The 20,069-nt window shown below is 42.6% G+C and overlaps 1 protein-coding gene across 3 annotated transcripts in view; it reads right to left on the bottom strand.

The window, feature by feature from the left end:
- PTPRG (protein tyrosine phosphatase receptor type G) overlaps positions 1-20,069 on the bottom strand; it is a 739,476-nt gene that overhangs the window by 31,484 nt on the left and 687,923 nt on the right. For all 3 annotated transcript variants that reach the window (XM_027121285.1, XM_027121284.1, XM_027121286.1), the window contains 5 exons: positions 15,514-15,605; positions 8,046-8,142; positions 1,680-1,762; positions 1,356-1,490; positions 180-314 (listed from right to left, as the gene is read on the bottom strand). In XM_027121285.1, the coding sequence (XP_026977086.1) occupies positions 180-314; positions 1,356-1,490; positions 1,680-1,762; positions 8,046-8,142; positions 15,514-15,605 (542 nt within the window). The remainder of the gene's footprint in view (positions 1-179; positions 315-1,355; positions 1,491-1,679; positions 1,763-8,045; positions 8,143-15,513; positions 15,606-20,069) is intronic.

Below are 20,069 nucleotides of genomic sequence, written 5' to 3'. Positions count from 1 at the left end.
GCTTTGCCAGTATCTTTCACACCATACACTGATGTCAATCAAAAGAGTTGTGAAAAAAATGTTTCAAAAATACTTTTTTAAAAACCAAGTTGGTTACGAGAGTTGGCCTTAGTCGCACAGTAATTTTCATACTAGTTTAAAAAGAGATGCCCTGGCAGCCCACCCAACTCCTTCAATACCTTTTTCACTTTTGTATTTCGGACTGAAAAACGACGAACAGTATAGCAGGCGTGTACTTTTGTGCTCTTCAGTGTGACAATAACGTTTCCATACTCCTCACTGTTCTCTGTGGGCCAATACTGATCACATTTTCGCTGCAGAAAAGAAAAAAGCTGTAAATTATAACTGCAATTGATGTCACAATTCCAATGTTGATAATGTGGTTTCAAATGATGGTGTGGAGACACAGGCCATATCACCACGTGGTTGACTAAAAAAGGAATGCATGGGCTGAAGGCCTTGCAGGCAGACGTGACCTCTGAAGAGGTTAATCTTGGGACACGTTTGGGCAAGATCACTTGAGAAATGGGCCTAGTGCTCGCGATCATCCTTCAACACACAATGTACTTTAAAAGAAGGTCTAAGAAAAATCCTGTATATTTGACCTCTACGAAATGTGGGTAGGATATGTTATCAAGGGAGTTTAAGTGTCATTTTGGGAGGCTGGCCTGCATTCACAGTTAACACAAAGTCTCTTGTAACTGTGAGAGCCTTCGTGTTAAAGACTGGGTCACCAAAAGCAAAACAGGGATTCCACCGTCAAAGTGAAGCAGTAGTGACTCTGAGTAACCAACCAGAGCCTGGATCCTTATTCCAGCTTAAATTCACGTCTAATGTCAGCTCATAACCCAATAAAGTTAACATATGAATCATCATCTTAAAAAAAGGTTCTCCTAGTGATGGTCAAGGTGTTTAAGCAGTCTTTACTCCCCCCAGTGTGAACTATTAGTAGTTCCTTGACTAAACTGTTTCTTCCAACGTCCCTGCTTTTGTTCTTTCTCTCCCAGATACTTGGAACGTCCTTCCTTCTCTTTTCAAGCCTGTGTAACTCTTCCTCCTCCTCTTTCACTGTTCAAATCTCACCTCAAATATTAACTCTTTAAAAAAATCTCCGTACTAGAGGATGCATTCCTGTGTTTTGCAGCACCCCCCCCCCCCCCGCCCCCAATTAATACCCTATTCACCTCAATCATCATGTTTAATCCACTCTGGTAAGTGCCTAGCTCACTTTCCTGGCAGGGAGGCCACTTCTCACTTCTCTAACTCTTTCGGCCTTGCCAAGTTTCTACCCTACAGCGGTACTCCACAAATATCTTTTTGAATGAAGGTACACGATTAAGCCAACAAGCTCTTACTCTTCCTTTTTCCACAAGGTTCGTAATCATGACAATGATTCCAGTGTTTTGTTCCCAAATCATCCTCCAGAAATCTTCAAACGTAGACTTTAACGGTCCCTGGGTGGCGATGTAGGCTTTCGCTTTGTTGTAACCCTTCAAAGATGACACAGCACAAAGTAAGATGAAAGCAGTATCACAGACCAGTTAATAATTCAAGTGCCTTCCGTATTGAGTAGGCTGTGCTTCTCATGTGAGCTCTGTGCGGTATGAAAACACATTCAACAGTCTCTGCAGCACCCTTCATTTATCAGAAACAGGTTTATAAAAACATTTCTGACTTACATCGACATAGTTTGCATTAATGTAGTCGCTGTGCTTAGAGTCTTTTCCTGGTAAAGGTCTTAACTTCACCCTACTGTGATCATCTACAGAGGATAAGAAAAAAAAGCAAAAACAAAATGTATTAATTCGAAAACTAGCAGCATTCTAAAGCACAAAACAAGGCAAAGAGGCAACATGGCATCTCCCAGAGTGGCCCGAGAAACCTTCTGGCAGAAGAACAACTAAAAATTCAAAGCTACAGCATTCAAACCCGTCTCCAAACCACAGGGACACTCCTACCTCATGCTCTGACCTGTGAGTGCTAATATGCAAGAAATGCAAATTGTGGTCCTTATTAGTTCATGTAAAACAATTCAAGTTGCAACCCTCCCAGATTTCCTCATCCTATATATATATATATATATATATATTTTTTTTTTCTTTTTGCAGTACGTGGGCCTCTCACTGTTGTGGCCTCTCCCGTTGCAGAGCACAGGCTCCGGACGCGCAGGTTCAGCAGCCATGGCTCACGGGCCCAGCCGCTCCGCGGCACGTGGGATCTTCCCGGACCGGGTCATGAACTCCCATCCCCTGCATCGGCAGGCAGACTCTCAACCACTGCGCCACCAGGGAAGCCCCCCTCATCCTATATTTTAAAACCAGTTTCCAAGGCCTTTGCTTACTCGTGCCCCACCCCCTCCCCACTGATACAAATATAAAAAGGTGATTTTATTAGATCAAGTCCAGAACATCTATTTTCCGGAGGTGCCATTGCTAAACTCAGCTGGACTCGTCATCACCCCAGCAGACCCCGAATAACTGAGGGAGCCAGAGCTTGCTTCTAAGAGTAATCGCTTCACCGGAATCTGAAGTCCATGATCAGATTTAAGATCCACTTAACCTTCCCCTACGAACAAAAGGTGAGTGGTGATATGTGCCTCTGGTTGCCCAACAGAATGAGCTTGTATTTATAGGATAACAAACAAAAGAAAGCTGAGGTCATACTTTTATTTTTCCCTAGCTAGAAAGAGAATGGGCAAAAGCCCGATTTCCATTTCTATTTATAATCATGATCGTAAAAGGCTAGCTCGAAAAGAAGTCCAATGAGTGGATTAGCCTAGACATTACTGACCCCAGACTATATCAAGCACTTTTGGAAAGCCCTCCACATTCTTGGAACTGTGAATTGCTTTTGTTGTGCTGACAAACTCTCAGACTGCAGTGAATCTGAACAGGGGCTGCCTGATATAAATGGGCCCCAACTGAAAATACTCTCCTAGGGCATCTGGATCCTATGCCTTAGGAGCATTATATTGTTACTTCTCAGACTGACAAAGAGGAACACGTGTTCCTCAAGTTGCACAATTCATATTTCATCAAAAAGGTAACAGACTAGCTAAAAAGATCAATACTGGAGGTGGCATCCACGTGTGCCTTGAAAGCTGTGATGGCTCCGTGAGAGAACGCTCTTCCTGTATTGTGTTCCAGGCACATTCATGGACCGATTTTACTTGTTCCATAACATTTCCATGCTACTCTTTGCTATATAAAGGCGTTAATATAGGGGTAGACCAAGGTGCCGGGTGATGTGCCCAGAGTCTGACCAAGTGACCAAGAGAGCACCAAAACCCAGCTCTCTGAACTTACGGAAATAAAACCACATCTAATCTGAATTTGTGAAAGTAAAACCTCAAATGAACTTGTGAAAGTACAAACATGTCTACGAAGACCTGGTGGTTTTGTGACAAAACACGATAACCCTTGGGCACATCACACAGAAGTTGCCTTGATTTCCTCCCTCTTCTCTGCCACATAGTTTTAGCTAAGGCAGTGAGCTCACTAGAAGTAGAGGTTGCTATGGTGGACAGTGCTGTGTGTGGACATATGCGAGGCATATACACGTGTATATCTCTGACTGACATATGCTTAGAAATGAGGTCTATAAATGGACAAGTCCTCACAGTCTCAGGGAGGTGAGCCTTGACTGGCTTGGCCGACAAATACTGCCAGAGTCAATCTATCCAAAGACTGGCAAGAAAAGAAAAGTTTTACTCTTCTTTCTTGTTCTCTTCTTTTTCTTCTCCTCATTCTCTCAGGTAACTGAAACAAATACTCTCATTCAAAAATGACTCTTGGTTCTTTTAAAACGTTTTCTAGAAGACGTAAAACTACAATCACAGATGACATGATCCTGTATATAGAGACCCTAAGGTCATATATGACAACTCCACAGCTAACATCATACTCAATGGTGAAAAGCTGAAAGCTTTTCCTCTGAGACTGGGAACAAGATAAGGATGTCCACTCTTGCCATTTTTATTTATCATGGTATTAGAAGTCCTAGCCAGTGCAGTTAGGCAAGAAAGAGAAATAAAAAGCATCCAAATTAGACAGGAAGAAGTAAAACTGGCACTATTTGCAGATGACCTGACATTATATATAGAAAATGCGAAAGACTTCATCAAAAAACTGTTAGAATAAATGAATTCAGTAAAGTTGCAGGATACTAAATCAATACACAAAAATCGATTGAATTTCTATACAGTAATAATGAACTGTCAGAAAGAGAAATTGAGAAAACAATCCCATTTACAATTGCATCAGAAAGAACAAAACACCTAGGAATAAACTTAACCAAGGAGGTGAAAGACCTGTGTATTGAAAACTCTAAGACATTAATAAAAGAAACTGAAGAAGACACAAATAAATGGAAAGATAGTCCATGCTCATGGATTGGAAGAATTAATATTGTTAACATGTCCATACTACTACCCAAAGCAATCTACAGATTCAATGCCATACCTATCAAAATTCCAATGGCATTTTTTCACATAAATAGAACAAACAATCCTAAAATGTGTGTGGAACCATAAAAGACCTCAAATAGCCAAAGCCACCTTGAGAAAGAAGGACAAAGCTGGAGGCATCACACCCCCTGACTTCAAATTGTACTACAGAGCTATAATAATTAAAACAGTATGGTACTGGCAATAAAAACAGACACACAGATCAATGGAACAGAGTAGAGAGCCCATAAGTAAACCCACACATATATGGTCCACTGGTTTATGACAAAAGGGCCAGGAATATACAATGGGGAAAGGACACTCTCTTCAATAAACAGTGTTGGGAAAAGTGGACAGCCACATGCAAAAGAATGAAACTGGACCACTACAGTCCACCATACATAAAAATTAACTCGACATGGATTAAAGCCTTGAATTTAAGACCTGAAATCATAAAACTCCTAGGAAAAAACAACAGAGAAAAAAAGCTCCTTGACATAAGTCTTGGCAGTGATTTTTTTCAATCTGACACCAAAACCAAAAGCAACAAAAGCAAAAATAAACAAGTGGAACTACATCAAACTAAACAGTTTCTGCACAGCAAAGGAAACCATCAACAAAATGAAAAGGCAGCTTACCGAGGGGGAGAAAATATTTGCAAATCATGTATCTGATGAGGGGTTGACATCCAAAATATATAAATAACCCACACAAATCAATAGCTAGCAAAACGAGCAATCAGTTAAAATATGGGCAGAGGACCTAAATATCCATGTTTCCAAAGAAAACATATAGGTGGCCAATGGGTACATGAAAAGTTGCTCAACATCACTCATCTTCAGGGAGATGCATATCAAAACCATAATGAGATATCACCTCACACCTGTTAGAGTGGCTATTAACAAAAATATAGAAAATAACAAGGGTCACAACTGTTAGAACTAATGAGTTCAGTCAAGGTGGTTAGATACAAGATCAACATAACATACAAAAATCAATTATATTTCCATATGCTAGCAGTGAACAATCTGAAAATATCAAGTAAACAATTCCATCCAAAAGAATAAAATACTTAGAAATAAATTTAACAAAAGCACAACACTTGTAAAATGCAGATTGCTGAAAGGAATAAAAGATGATCTATATAAATGGAAAGACATCCCATCTTCATAAATTGGCAGACCTAATTTTGTTAAGATGGCAATGCTCCCCCATATTCATCTATAGATTCAAAATAATCCATATTAAAATCCCAGCTACATTTTTTGCAGTAATAGGTTGATCCTGAAATTTATATGAAAGCACAAGGGATCCAGAATAGCCTCAACAACCTTGAAAAAGAAGAGCAAAGTTGGAGGACTCACAGTTTCTAATTTCAAAACTTATCACAAAGTCAGTAATCAAGACAAGTGCGGCAATGACATAAGGATAGACATACAGATTAATGAAAAAGAAAGGAAAGTCTGGAAATAAACCCTCACACTTATGGTCAGTTGATTTTTGGTGGGGTGCTAAGACAACTCAATGGGGGAAAGAAGAGTCTTTTCAACAAACGGTGCTGGGACAACTGGATATCAACATGCAGAAGAATGAACCTGGACCCCTACCTCACACCATATACATAAATTAACTCAAATGGATCAAAGACGTAAATGTAAGAGCTAAGACCAGAAAACTGTGATGACAGGTGTAAATATTCATGATCTTGGATTAGGCACTGGTTCTTCGGATGTGAGAACAAGACCACAGGCAACCAAAGAAAAATACACTGAATTTCACCAAAATTTAAAAAATCTGTACTTCAAAGGACATCATCAAGAAAGTGAAAAGACAATGCACAGAACAGAAGAAAATACTTGCAAACTATATATCTGATAAGGGATTTGTATCTAGAATCTATAAAGAACTCAACAATAGAAAGACAAGTAATCCAATTAAAAACTGGGCAAAGGATCTTAACAGACATTTCTCCAAAGAAGATATACAGGTGGCCAATAAATACATGAATAGATGTTCATCATCTATCAATCATTAGGGAAATGCAAATCAAAACTACTGTGAGATATGACTTCACACTCATTAGGATGGCTGTTATCAAAAAAACATAGTAACAAGTGTTGGCAAGGATGTGGAAACGTTGGAACCTGCATATATTGCTGCTGGGAATGTAAAATGGTGTAGCCACTTCGGTAAACAGTTGGGAAGTTCTTCAAAATGTTACACATAAAGTTACCATATGACCTGGCTATTCAATTGCTAAGTATATACCCAAGAGAGTTGAAAATATATGTCCGTACAAAACCTTGTACACAAATGTTCATAGCAGCCTTCTTCATAATAGTCAAAAAGTAGAAACAGCTCAAATGTCCAACAAATGAGAAATTAATATGTGGTATATCCCTAGCACAGAGTATTATTAGTCGGCCATAAAAAGGAATGAAGTAGTGATAAAGGAATGAAGTAGTAATGTAAGCCACACCATGGGTATACCTTAAAAACATCATGCCAAGTAGAAGTGACACAAAAGGCCATGTATTGTATGATTCCATTTATATGCAATACCCAAAATAGGCAAACACACAGAGAAAGAAAGTAGGTACGTGGTTTCTAGGGACTTTGGGAGAGGGAGGAATTGGGAGTGACTGCTCACGGGTAAGGAAGTTTCTTGTTGGGGTCCTGAAAATGTTCTAAAATTAGATGGTGGTGATGGTTGTACAGCTCTGTGTCGATAATAAAAAACACTGGAAGTCACTTAAAATTTAACTTCAAATTAACGTGAAAATGGGTGAATTTTATATGGCATGTGAATTATATCTCACTAAAATATTGTTTAAAAAAACTATCTATAGTAGCGTGCGGATTTAAGTGTCTGATTTAAATGCGCTATTACATAAAATGGCAAGTACTGTGTTCTTTACCATAGTGTATGTTAACCATAAACATCTGTGCCCCTGCCCTTAATACAGAAGTGTATACCTTCAGCCAGTGACCCAAGCCACGGTGTCTACAAAAAGTGGCCTTCTAGCCACAGAAATAGCCTGTCCTCTTAGGGTATTCCTTGAGGCTCTGTAAGAAGAACACTTATTTGTTTGCGTCCTGAACTTCCAGGGTATTCTTGACCCTGGAAATGTTTTGGACAGGACTAAGCACGTGGGCCACAAGGACTGGTATAAACTAATTACCTAATCTTAGAGAGACTGCTTGGAAATTCAACTTCCTTGATTCAGTTCCCAGTATTTCCATTTGTGTTAAAAGACTTGGCTCTCATTGGTTAAGAACAATGTCAAGAGAGCGACATGACATTACAGTTTGGTTCCCAGCATCGGATATGAAATCACTTCATGTAAAAACAGTAAAGCTCAGAACATTTCCTTCGATCACCTGATTATTAAGCAGAGATCTGACAGCTTCGTGAAAGACTCAGCGGGCAGAGTGTCCCCACTTCTTCTTCCACACTGTTGAAGATGGGCTAATGAGAGGTTAACTTGCAAGTGTAATTTTCTCTTGGCATCCTGATTCTGATTGCTTGCCTTTCAGCTTCTACCCAGCAGGAAGATTTCATTTCCCCGCAGTTGAAGATAGTTTAAAGTTTATTACTCACATGCTAAAATGTTGATGTATCTGTTTTTGTGCTTGTTATCTGGATGATTAGAATGTTCTGCAGTGATGTTCATATCGGCTGTACAGCGCTGGACCTCCTAGAGAAGAAAACAAACATCGAGATTTCCAAGATTTTTAGACATGCTTTAGACGTTTGACAACAAGGTCGTAGAAAGAAAGGAACTATTTACATCCAAAAGCACAGAGTATTTACACACTTCCCAGCCACGGGCCACCGTTACCTCCCCAAACTCAACTTCAGAAATGATTACAGACATACTAATAACAAACGTATGAAGGATGTGAACAAAATAAAAGGATTTCATTCTTTACTAATTCATCAATCAGCTACTTTATTCCAGATTTTGACCTAGGCATGGGGATTACAAAACAGTTATCTCCTTTTGACTATGTCACGGTCAGATGACTGAGAACAACATGTAAAAGGATGATGACAGTCAAATGTGATTAGTAGAAAAGAGGCCTTAAGAAACTGACGGGAACACAGAGGAAGGCTTTAGACAGGAGGAGATGATTCACCCGGGCCTTAAAGGATGAACAGGAATATTTCAGGCAGAAGAATAATCTCCACCATGATTTGCAATATGCTTATATTATAGTCCTTACAGCCTCGTTTTATAACTAACAGACTACAGACTGACTGTACTCAGCCCTGAAACGACACTAATAGAACTTAAACAGTTGTCATATCTGGCTCAAATATATATGGCTCTGATGCCTTATTTGTTAACTCTGAATTTATTTACATTATCCTTCTTTAGAAAAACAGCAGTGGGAGAAGCAACTCTCCTCTCCCGTCACCTTTGCCATGGATAGAAACATCATCCATTAGCCTAATACAAGATTGCTAAAAAGCCACATTTTTCTACACTGTGTGCTTCAAACCCCAGACTGCACTGGCGCGAACTAATAAGGGAAGTCATTAGCAGCGCACAGCTGCGGCAAAGAGCAGGGGCAAAGTGACACAAGATGATCAGGAGAAATGTTTTACACGTAACAGATGTAACAGAGTTTACGAGCGTGCAGACTTTTCTTCACAAAGGAGTTGCATAGCAATTATGGATGATTTCCACAGCATTTACATCACGCGTAATGAAACAAGGAACTGGCTGTCTTTCATATTTGCAAAGTACTTAGGAGGAACTCACTGTGATCAAAGAACTTAACCAAGGTATAAAAACAATGGGTCACTAACTATTCAAAGAAACCATATTCATGGACACCCGATTCCTGGAGGATATATATTCAGTTTTTCATAATTGCAGGCATTCCCAGTGGAAGGAAGGGAGGGAGGGAAGGAGGGAGGGAGGGAGGGAGGGAGGAAGGGAGGGAGGGAGGGAGGGAGGGAGGGAGGGAGGGAGGGAGGGAGGGAAGGAAGGAAGGAAGGAAGGAAGGAAGGAAGGAAGGAAGGAAGGAAGGAAGGAAGGAAGGAAGGAAGAAGGAAGCAAAGAAAAAAAGACCCACAGGCATTAATTCAACACACCTCTCTGGGAAAAGTGTGCGTTTCATGACAATCCTTTATCTTTTCTTACTTTTACTAAATGTGATAAACTCTGATACTTGCTATTCTATCTAAAATGGTTTATAACCTACAGTTTGGCATATGCTGGTTTAAAGGACCTTAAGGCTGCCTTTGGCTCTTTTCTCTAAAACAGATAATAAAACGTGAGCACAATGGAACGAGTCTGACATCTTAACATCTCCAAGAACAGAAGCAACGCTAGCCCTACTCAGAATATTTGCCTTTTAGAACTGCCTCGAAAGCCTGACGTGTACTCTTCTGAAGAGTTTCAGGGCCCGAAAACCTTTGAAAATGGATTTGTATTCTGGAAGACATTAATTCAATCTGTACACAAATCCGTGAAATAAGCTGACGTGCTTTGGTTCCTGGGTTTTGAAGGTCATACCTTTGGCATGTACCTCTTCAGGGCTGAGCTGCTCAGATATCTTGTGCTGAGCTTTCAGCTTTTAGTACCTTAGTTTGAGATTCGCTTTGTTTATCGATATTTTTTTTCCCATTGTGTGGCTCTGACCACACACTAGGGACTGAGGTGGGGCCTTTATTATAGTCTAATGCAATTGACCAAGCCTGCGTGGGAGCAGCTGTCCGTACTGTTTAAAGCAGCCATTCAATATGGCCAATCAAACTCTGTGTTATCTAAAACTCTTGGTCTGATCCGTTGCCTCCGTTTCACTTTTCCAATTATGTGAATGACAGAAAACAAAGGAGACTCATAAATAATGTTAAATCTGATTTTATGAGAACCCAAGGGGTTTGCCTATGGCCTTCTGATTTTGTCTTGTGGATAATAATGTCATCTGTAATTCCTTGCAGTACTACTGCCTGACTCATTTAGATGCTGATAATATCACCTGATCCTGGAGTGTCTTTTCTCCATCAGAACTGGCATTTCAAAGTTAATGTGATTTTAATAGGTGTTAAAACCTTTTGAAGTGACACTGGCCGATAGAGTGTGTATGGTAGAGTTACCTGGTCAGCACCCTGATAAGAAGTTTAAGGTTTAAGCTTGTTTGTACTTTACTGTCTCTGTAACAGAGCTGGTATTCTCGAAATGAATATTCTGCGAAGGAACAGGCACACGATCACAGAAAAGAGCCAACTGAGAACAAGAGATTTAAAATAAAGTGTAACTTAAAAAAACAAACTAACAAAACCACTAAAAGCTGACAGACACAGAATTCTTGGGAGATGATACAGACTACATCACCTCCTGCCTGGAGTTGTGGATGTGAAAGGCTGTCCAAAGGGCACATGGTGACCTACTGTCCTCCCATTCGGTAGCTCAAATGGAAAAAAATAAGCCCACCAGAACAGATCTAGAAATCTTTCAGATTACTCAGCTTCACAGTGAAGCAAGCTGAGAAGGAAATATTTTGGACCTGGTGACCAAGTGTTAGACCGAGTGTGTGTAACATTCTTAGTGTCTGAGTTCAGGCAGCCCACACTGTGTTCAGGGGACTGTTGTACACAAGGTTAAGTCATGACCACAGCTCAGGGCTTTGTTCAGTGTCGGACTCAGAGCTGGCCCTCGCCAGGTACTGGCCACACTCATCTTCCCACCTCTACTCTCCTCCGCTCAGGCTACAAACTGCCGCCCTGATTTTCTTCAAATGCTGCTTTGACTTTGCTGTTCTCTCACGCAGACACCTCTAGAGAGACGCCAGATTCCTTAGCCAGGCTTTCAAGGTCCCATCCTATTTTCCACCTACTCCCTTCCCAATGCCACACAGTTTTAACTCTATACCCCTTGAACAGACCGTATGACCACCTCCTGCTCTGTGCTTCACTGCCATCTTCCTTGCTAAGAATGCCTGTCCTTCTCTCCCCCCTCCGAATCCACATGTCTTTATCTAAAATGACTGCCTTCCCCTCCAGAAAACCAACCCATCTTTGGAGAGTACATCACAGTGTCTATCATCCTGCAGCTGGCCTATAAAATAGAATTATTTTTCCTGTACGATCTGTGAAATTTGGCTAACGCACGTTTTTTCTCACTCTTTGTAAAAACCTCAGCTTAACCAACTATGATGTTTTTCATGATAAGGGTTTAAAATGTTTTCCTGTGGGACATCTAAGACCCACACTGGCATTCTGTCACCGAGGCTCCGGAAACTCGACGGGGCCATTTTCTGCCATCCTGCAGGCAGCGTTCTTTCTGCAGCTTTCCGCCTCTGTCAGGAACTCTTGCTATGTGAAATCGGCAACACGAGAACTCTGCATCTTACATAAAGCGATTGTGGCCACTGGTCCCTTGGCGCATGAGCTCAGGTGGACAAAGCTTTGGTCTCTTGATTTAAGATGAGCAACTGCCCCAGATTTAGCTCAGCTGGAGCTAATTGTAACAGACCTGATCCTCCCCCAAAGGATCTTGTCAAGGGGTATTGGACCTCTGGCCTCATCTCTGCACTCAGCCTTTAAACCTGTGCTGCTCCTGACCCCTGCCTATTAATTCTGTTGACCCACAGGGCCTTGGAGCTCCCCTGATCTCGAAAGATTATATGCTAGCATCGTGCCTCTGGAAGCCTCCTGGATTATGACTGGGGAGGCCGGGGAAGAGTGAGGTTGTAGTCAGCTAAGGTAGCCAAGGGAACAGTCACTGAACAGTATCCGGGCATAAGGATTGACGTTATTTCCCGTGACTGCAAAATCTGCTAGAGGTACAATGTCCCCAGCTTTTAACGGCCTCCAAAATTTATCTGACAAGGACCAAAAGCTTGCTTCCAGCATCACCTCTAAACAAAGACTCAAAATTACCAGTGAATCATTTCTCATTCTCCTCCAAGCAGCAAAGTTCTGAACATATGACAGCTATTCACCAAATTTGTTTTTTTCCATTTCCCTCCAAGATTTGAAATCAAGATGGGGCAAACAGAACTTCTGCAGAAAGACCCAATCAAACTGCATAGGATCCTTTCTCCTTTGCTCTCCTCCAGAACTTCATTTCTGTATTAGCACTTATTTTGCTTTGCCCTCTTTCTACTTTAGCTGTGTATACTCTAGTCTTCTTCCCCCATCAGGCTGAACTCCCTGAGAGCAAGCTCTCTGTCCAATTCATCTGTGTGCCTTATACCATGTAGGTACTCAGTACCTGCGGAGAATAGTAGGTACTCAGAGAATGCTGGGTACTCAGTAACTGCAGAATGAGTTGCTTTAACTCCTCTTAATAGGCAAATATTCACTGTGCAGTGGTTTCCTCTATAATCTTAAGATTAGTTCTTTGACTAATTTTAGGCCTCTATTCAGAGGTTATATAAGATTTTTATAAGTGAGATTCTCAGCCCTCTGGGAAGGCTCTGGCCCATAAAGTTCATGTACTGGGCTCCCAGTACTCTTGGGGAGGGGGGAGGCTCCTTATTTTGACTGCTCCCCCCCCCCGCCACTTTTTTTGCCAAGGAACTCACTGGCCCATCGGCTGCATGACCAGTTTTAGACAATCACTGATCATCTTGGTTATCTCTCCTTTGACTTCAGCTCATTACAGGCCACTACTTCCATGAGAGTCTGGAGGGCATCCAGGTTAAACATGTGGGCTTGAGTCAGAAAGCCTTGGTCTTAAACCCTATTGCTGCCACTTCCTAACTGAATCACCCAGTGCCTCGGTTTTCTCACGGGTAACTTTCCTCATCTGCAAAATAGGGACAATAAAATAGCACGCACCTCATGGGGTATTTCTGAGGAACGAGCGAAATAATCCAGGCAACCGTGCCAAGTAGATGCCGGCCGTCGTTATTCCACATAAAAGAAATCTGAGGTTGAGGTTACCACTCTCTTAATATGAGGGGTTTGTTTTCCTGTTGTTAAATTACACAAAATCTCTCATCCTGACCTCCTTTTTACAGCCTATTACTATCTCTTGTTTATAAAAACAGCCTTGATTGCTTCTTACAGAGCCTGTTACCATATTCCTTTCTAGCAGAGCTACCCAAAAGGAGTACTACTACTCTTCTAAAATACTTCAGATTCCCCCTAAATTAGATGATGACAGTATGTTAGTGAGCTTTTCTATGTCTCACTTCCCCCTTTACATGGCTGTCTTACTATCCTTTGAAGGAGAAAGGATGTACTTCCTAGTCTGAATAGCCCCGATTTGAAACCTTTCAAACCAGGACAGACTGTGAAATAACAAGAGTAGAACAAAGCCTCCCTCCTCCCCGCCCTCCCTGTTCCAATCCTGAAACTACCAGAATAATACTTAAGCTAGAGAGTTCGATACAGGCGACAAAAGCTTCTAGCCACAGTTTTCTTTTTAGGATAGAAATAGGTGCAGATGCCCAGGATTTGTTAGCAGGCGTGATTTTGATGCAGCGAAGCCCATTTTGAGTCAGATCAAGTTTACAGAGGTGTAGCTGATTATTTCGAATAATTAAATGGTGTCAAAACCAGCTGTGATGAATAGCACTGGGGTCTCAAATCATAAATAATTGAGAAACTGGAGTTGCCTTTGATCATCCTGATCAAATTCTCGTCTCTAGAGGACGGATGTTTGTCCCGAATACCATCAACATTGTTAAATGCCTCAATATTCTTGCTCAGTCATCCAGCCAACAGTCAATTGAACTAAATCACTTGAACACCACACACATGTGCTGTCCTCATGTGCTTTCTACTTGGACAGGCACCTTTTCTGGGGCAGCATTTAAGAGCCGCCTTAAACACTTGACTTGTTTTTGTTTGTTCCATGAAACACATGACTGCAGAATAAATCAGAGGGGTCCTTCTCTCTACCACCGTTGCTTTGCTTCTGCACAAGAAATAAAACGAAAACAAAAAAGCTAGGAGAAGGACTTAATTTAAAACAAGTTGTCAGTATAACTGCCTTTAGGATGGCCTTTGGGGACTCCAAATTTGCACAGAGACAGGGGCTTCTGGTCCTCTTTTTCTCTCTCCTTCTCCATGCGAAATAACTGCACCTCCCAGCTGTAGGGCTCCTGGGCGATCTCAAAGGGCTTACCTTCCATTATTCCATGTGATCCCCAGAACCAATTCCGTGAAAAGAGGTGGGCAGGTTAGTGCCATCACCATCATTTCCATTTGAAAGCAGAAACGAGACAGAAAGGAATCGACTTACCCACAAAGCTAGAAGACAGCTGAGCTGCCATGAAAACTTGGCCTCCTCGGCACAACTCTTGCTGCCAGAGATGTGCCTTAGTGAAGCGCCTCAGTGAAGAAAAGGGCAGTCTGTTTAATAGCTCCTCATTGACACCCTGTCATTGCGGAGCTGGCACGGAACCCAGAGCTGGCAGGGTAGTGCGCGCTGCTCTCTACCTTGTTTCCTCCATCCCGGTTCTTAAAATCAGAAGGCTGCGTTCACCCACGTCTCCTCTCCAAGGATTAATAATCACGAAAACAACCATCGACCTTTGCATGGGCTTAACAGTTAACCCAGCACTTTCCAGGTTGTTAATCATTCGTTTTTTTCCCAAAATCGTTGGGGTTGGAGGTGACATCGGTGCCATTTTTAAAAATGAGGGAACTGGGGATCAGAAATGCAATGACTGGCTCAAGGATAATAAAGGTCACTCCTGGTGCAGCCAGCTTCAGATCCCTCAGACCTCAAACCTGCTGTCTCCGCTATACCTTGTACATCCCAGAAGTGACACACGAATGAGAAGCCCTGTCCTTTGCAGGATGACTGCTGTCCCAGTTAGAATGCAGATGAAGAGAGAATCTGAGGTTGCCTCTTTCCTGCCACTAAGTCTGTTCTTTCGCAGAAGTGCACAAGCAACTCCCTTTCACCTCGTTTTTACTGGGAAAAGAGGGCCTGTTAAAACTCTAAGTGTAAGGAAAAGAAAAAAGAGAATCAAGTCCCCACTTTCCTCAGTGACTGCTTCTGTTATGGTTGAAACACATTCACTTCAAGCTTACAAAAATCCCTGTAAAATGAGAGTTAGCTTTCAGGAAAGAAATTTCCGGTTTTGAAACATACCTCAAAATCCTCAGAGAACCCATGCTGGTTATTAGAATAGAGCTCACCAATGTGTTTAACAAACTGTTTGACAGGAATGGCTTCCATGTCATCTGTGGGAATAAAACAATATTCAGAGTCACAAAGAATACTTCCATAAACAAATAACGCTGATAAGGGATTACTGAAGACAGATATTTGATTTTTGCAAAGAGTGATGTAATTGTATCACCTGAAATAGATGGCTTCAAGAAAAGTCTCTGGAGTTACTTGACATTAGGGTCTCATTATGATTCTGAATGCCTAAATGCTAGGCTACATAGGGTTTTAAAATGGTCTTAAACTATTACCTTTATTCTTTATATCCCAGGCAACTTACGTAGTTAACTCACCACATCATACTCTTAACGAAAATTCTGAGCTTACCAAGGGTACTTATTTGTTAAGAAATGTTATCACACCCTACGTTTTTCAAAACCTTGCTATTCAGTGGGGTCCAACTTGAAGTTGGAACAACTAAGTCCTATGTCTGATCTCTGAAGTCTAAGCAATCTTTTTACACAATTACAGACAGGTGCCACTGTACCAGCGGGCTTTGGGTACAATGCCGTCTATGTTTAAGTGTTCACAATTTTCATTCAAGACAGCTGTGTCTACACAATGCCAGATAACCAGTTTGATGGAATTAACTGGATTTTTTTTTTGGTGTTGACAGACTAGGTGTAGATTCAGGAAGACTCCACATTGCAATTTATTTGTAGTGTTGTCACTTCAAAAGGGCATTTTCAGTTCCTGAGCCCCAAGTGTGTTTTAAGCCGATTTACCCAGATCCACTCTGCTACTTGACTACTGCCGGAAAACAGCCACACCCCGCTAACTGGAGCTCCCCAACCTCCTCCTTCCCTCCTTCCCTCGCCCCTCCCCCGCAAATATTTCCTTTTAAAAATACTCTGCTGAATTTGAGATAAACAACAGACATGACATTTACTTTATTCAGAGTGAAAGATCTTTGGCAAACGCACAAACATCTAAACTGCCACAGATGCTTTTCTTAGCAAAGGGTATGAAGATCTGTATGTGTAAATGAGGTCCTACTTTGGCAAGAATGTTATAGATCCAGGCCTGACAATCTGATTTCTCTTCATCTGGTGACAGTTAACATTGACTATGTCATTCCTTCTCTACTTTCTTTCGAGAGAGCAAAGCTCTAGGGTGGCTTTTTGCATCTATTGACATTTTCAAACTTGCATCATTCTAAAGCGGAAAAAAGCCTCTCTCATATACTTTGTTTAAGGTGACTTATAAACGTTCATAATCCAAACTGCTTAGCAGAGGAATGTTACTTATCAAATAGGGGGTGCTCTGTACGTACAGAGTCTTTCTGTGTGAACAATTAAAGACCTAATCATTTTAATAGGCCACCTTATGAAAAAAATTGCCAAGTTATTTACAAATATTTCAGGATTGAAGATGTTCATGAATATGCAATCATTTTGCACGCCCAAGAAATCTATAGCTCCCATAATGATGTAACCAGCATTAACAAAGTAAACCGAGCCAAAATGTTTAGAAGTAAGCAAAGTCTACAATAATGATCAAGCGGCAAAGAAAAGACCTTAAGTTGAGAGAAGGACTAATGTGGACAAAATTGGAGCATCTCTAAAAGATTAACGCAAGAATAAACTCATCTTTAGACAAGAGGCAGCATACATAAGATGGGTCACAACCTAGCCCCACAAACACTCCAGCCTACAGAACGCAGGCAACACTTTTCTCCTGTTTAGTTTGAAATGGAAGACACAATGCTGTTTCCAAGAGTAGAGTGACGTGGGGTTAATAGTATAATAGGCTGAGGGCGATATTTATTCCATAGTGATAGTTTAGAACTGGAGATTCCCAATAAACTTATGGTGCCATGATTAAGCACGAGGACTCTAGTTCAAAATAAGAAAAAACACATCAGCTTTAGAGGTGTTTTACTCTGCAAGGTACATACCACGGTGTTTTAAAGGGCATAGCCCAGCTCAAGTCACTAAAAAAAAGCTTTCAGGTTAACAATTTATTATTTTTTCCTGCAAAGTGCTCAACTGTGCTATCCAGGCTAACGCCACACAAGCCCAGAGATCAGCTGCTCTGCTCCCTCCACGGCTAGATGCAGCAAAAGCCAGCAGAGCTCAGTATGATAATCGTACGTGGAAATCACCGACTCACTAGCCTCCAATTTGATTCTTTATCCAAAGACGTCTAATCATACTCCTCTGGGTTTCCAGGCACCACCAGTAACATCATAAAACTACCAGACAGGAGGACTTCCGGGAAGATGGCGGAAGAGTAAGACGCGAAGATCACCTTCCTCCCCACAGATACACCAGAAATACATCTACGCGTGGAACAACTCCTACGGAGCACCTACTGAACACTGGCAGAAGACCTCAGACCTCCCAAAAGGCAAGGAACCCCCCACGTACCTGGTTAGGGCAAAAGAAAAAACTAAACAGAGACAAAAGGATAGGGACGGGTCCTGCACCAGCTGGAGAGAGCTGTGAAGGAGGAAAAGTGTCCACACACTAGGAAGCCCCTTCGCGGGTAGAGACTTCGGGAGGCGGAGTGGGGGAGCTTGGGAGCCGCGGAGGAGAGCACAGCAACAGGGGTGCGGAGGGCAAAGCGGACAGATTCCAGCGCAGAGGATCGGGCCGACCGGAACTCACCAGCCGAGGGGCTTGTCTGCTCGCCCGCCGGGGCGGGCGGGACTGGGAGCTGAGGCTCCGGCTTTTGTCGGAGCGCCGGGAGAGGACTGAGGTTGGCGGCGTGAACACAGCCTGCAGGGCGTTAGTGCACCGCGGCTAGCCAGGAGGGAGTCCGGGGAAAAGTCTGGACCTGCCGAAGAGGCAAGAGACTTTTACGTCCCTCTTTGTTTCCTGGTGCACGAGGAGAGGGGATTAAGAACGCTGCTTGAGAGAGCTCCAGGGACGGGCGCGAGCCGCGGCTAAAAGTGCGGAGCCCAGAGACAGACATGAGACGCTAAGGCCGCTGCTGCCGCCGCCAGGAGGCCTGTGTGCGAACACAGGTCACTAGCCACACGCCCTTCCGGGGAGCCTGTGCAGCCCGCCATTGCCAGGGTCCCGGGATCCAGGGACGGCTCCCCCGGGAGAACGCACGGCGCGCCTCAGGCTGCAACGTCACGCCGGCCTCTGCCGCTGCAGGCCTGCCCCACACTCCGTGACCCTCCCTACCCCCCGGCCTGAGTGAGCCAGAGCCTCCGAATCAGCGGCTCCTTTAACCCCGTCCCGTCTGAGCAAAGAACAGACGCCCTCCGGCGACCTACACGCACAGGCGGGGCCAAATCCAAAGCTGAGCCTCTGGGAGCTGTGAGAACAAAGAAGAGAAAGGGAAATCTCTCCCAGCAGCCTCAGAAGCAGCGGATTAAAGCTCCACAATCAACTTGATATACCCTGCATCTGTGGAATACCTGAATAGTCAACGAATCATCCCAAATTAAGGAGCCCTGTGGATGAAAGGCTCTTGGTGCTGCAGCCAGGAGTCAGTGCTGGGCCTCTGAGGTGGGAGAGCCAACTTCAGGACACTCGTCCACAAGAGGCCTCCCAGCTGCACATAATATCAAACAGCAAAAATCTCCGAGAGATCTCCATCTCAACGCCAGCACCCAGCTTCACTCAACGACCAGCAAGCTACAGTGCTGGACATCCTATGCCAAACAACTAGCAAGACAGGAACACAACCCCACCCATTAGCAGAGAGGCTGCCCAAAATCATAATAAGTCTACAGACACCCCAAAACACACCACCAGACGTGGACCTGCCCACCAGAAAGACAAGATCCAGCCTCATCCACCAGAACACAGGCACTAGTACCCTCCACCAGGAAGCCGACACAACCCACTGAACCAACCTTAGCCACTGGGGACAGACACAAAAAACAACAGGAACTACGAACCTCCAGCCTGCAAAAAAGGAGACCACAAACACAGTAAGATAAGCAAAATGAAAAGACAGAAAAACACACAGCAGATGAAGGAGCAAGATAAAAACCCACCAGACCTAACAAATGAAGAGGAAATAGGCAGTCTATCAGAAAAAGAATTCAGAATAATGATAGTAAGGTTGATCTGAAATCTTGGAGATAGAATGGACAATAGAATGGACAAAATGCAAGAATCAGTTAACAAGGACCTAGAAGAACTAAAGATGAAACAAGCAACAATGAACAACACAATAAATGAAATTAAAAGTACTCTAGATGGGATCAATAGCAGAATAACTGAGGCAGAAGAACGGATAAGTGACCTGGAAGATAAAATAGTGGAAATAACTACTGCAGAGCAGAATAAAGAAAAAAGAATGAAAAGAACTGAGGACAGTCTCAGAGACCTCTGGGACAACATTAAACGCACCAACATTCGAATTATAGGGGTTCCATAAGAAGAAGAGAAAAAGAAAGGGACTGAGAAAATATTTGAAGAGATTATAGTTGAAAACTTCCCTAATATGGGAAAGGAAATAGTTAATCAAGTCCAGGAAGCACAGAGAGTCCCATACAGGATAAATCCAAGGAGAAA

Source organism: Aethalodelphis obliquidens, unplaced genomic scaffold (genome assembly GCF_003676395.1).
Source record: "Aethalodelphis obliquidens isolate GAN/ISIS:26980383/991018 unplaced genomic scaffold, ASM367639v1 scaffold22, whole genome shotgun sequence".
NCBI classification, from domain to species: domain Eukaryota; kingdom Metazoa; phylum Chordata; class Mammalia; order Artiodactyla; family Delphinidae; genus Aethalodelphis; species Aethalodelphis obliquidens.
This window is presented reverse-complemented; position numbering and strand designations above follow the sequence as displayed.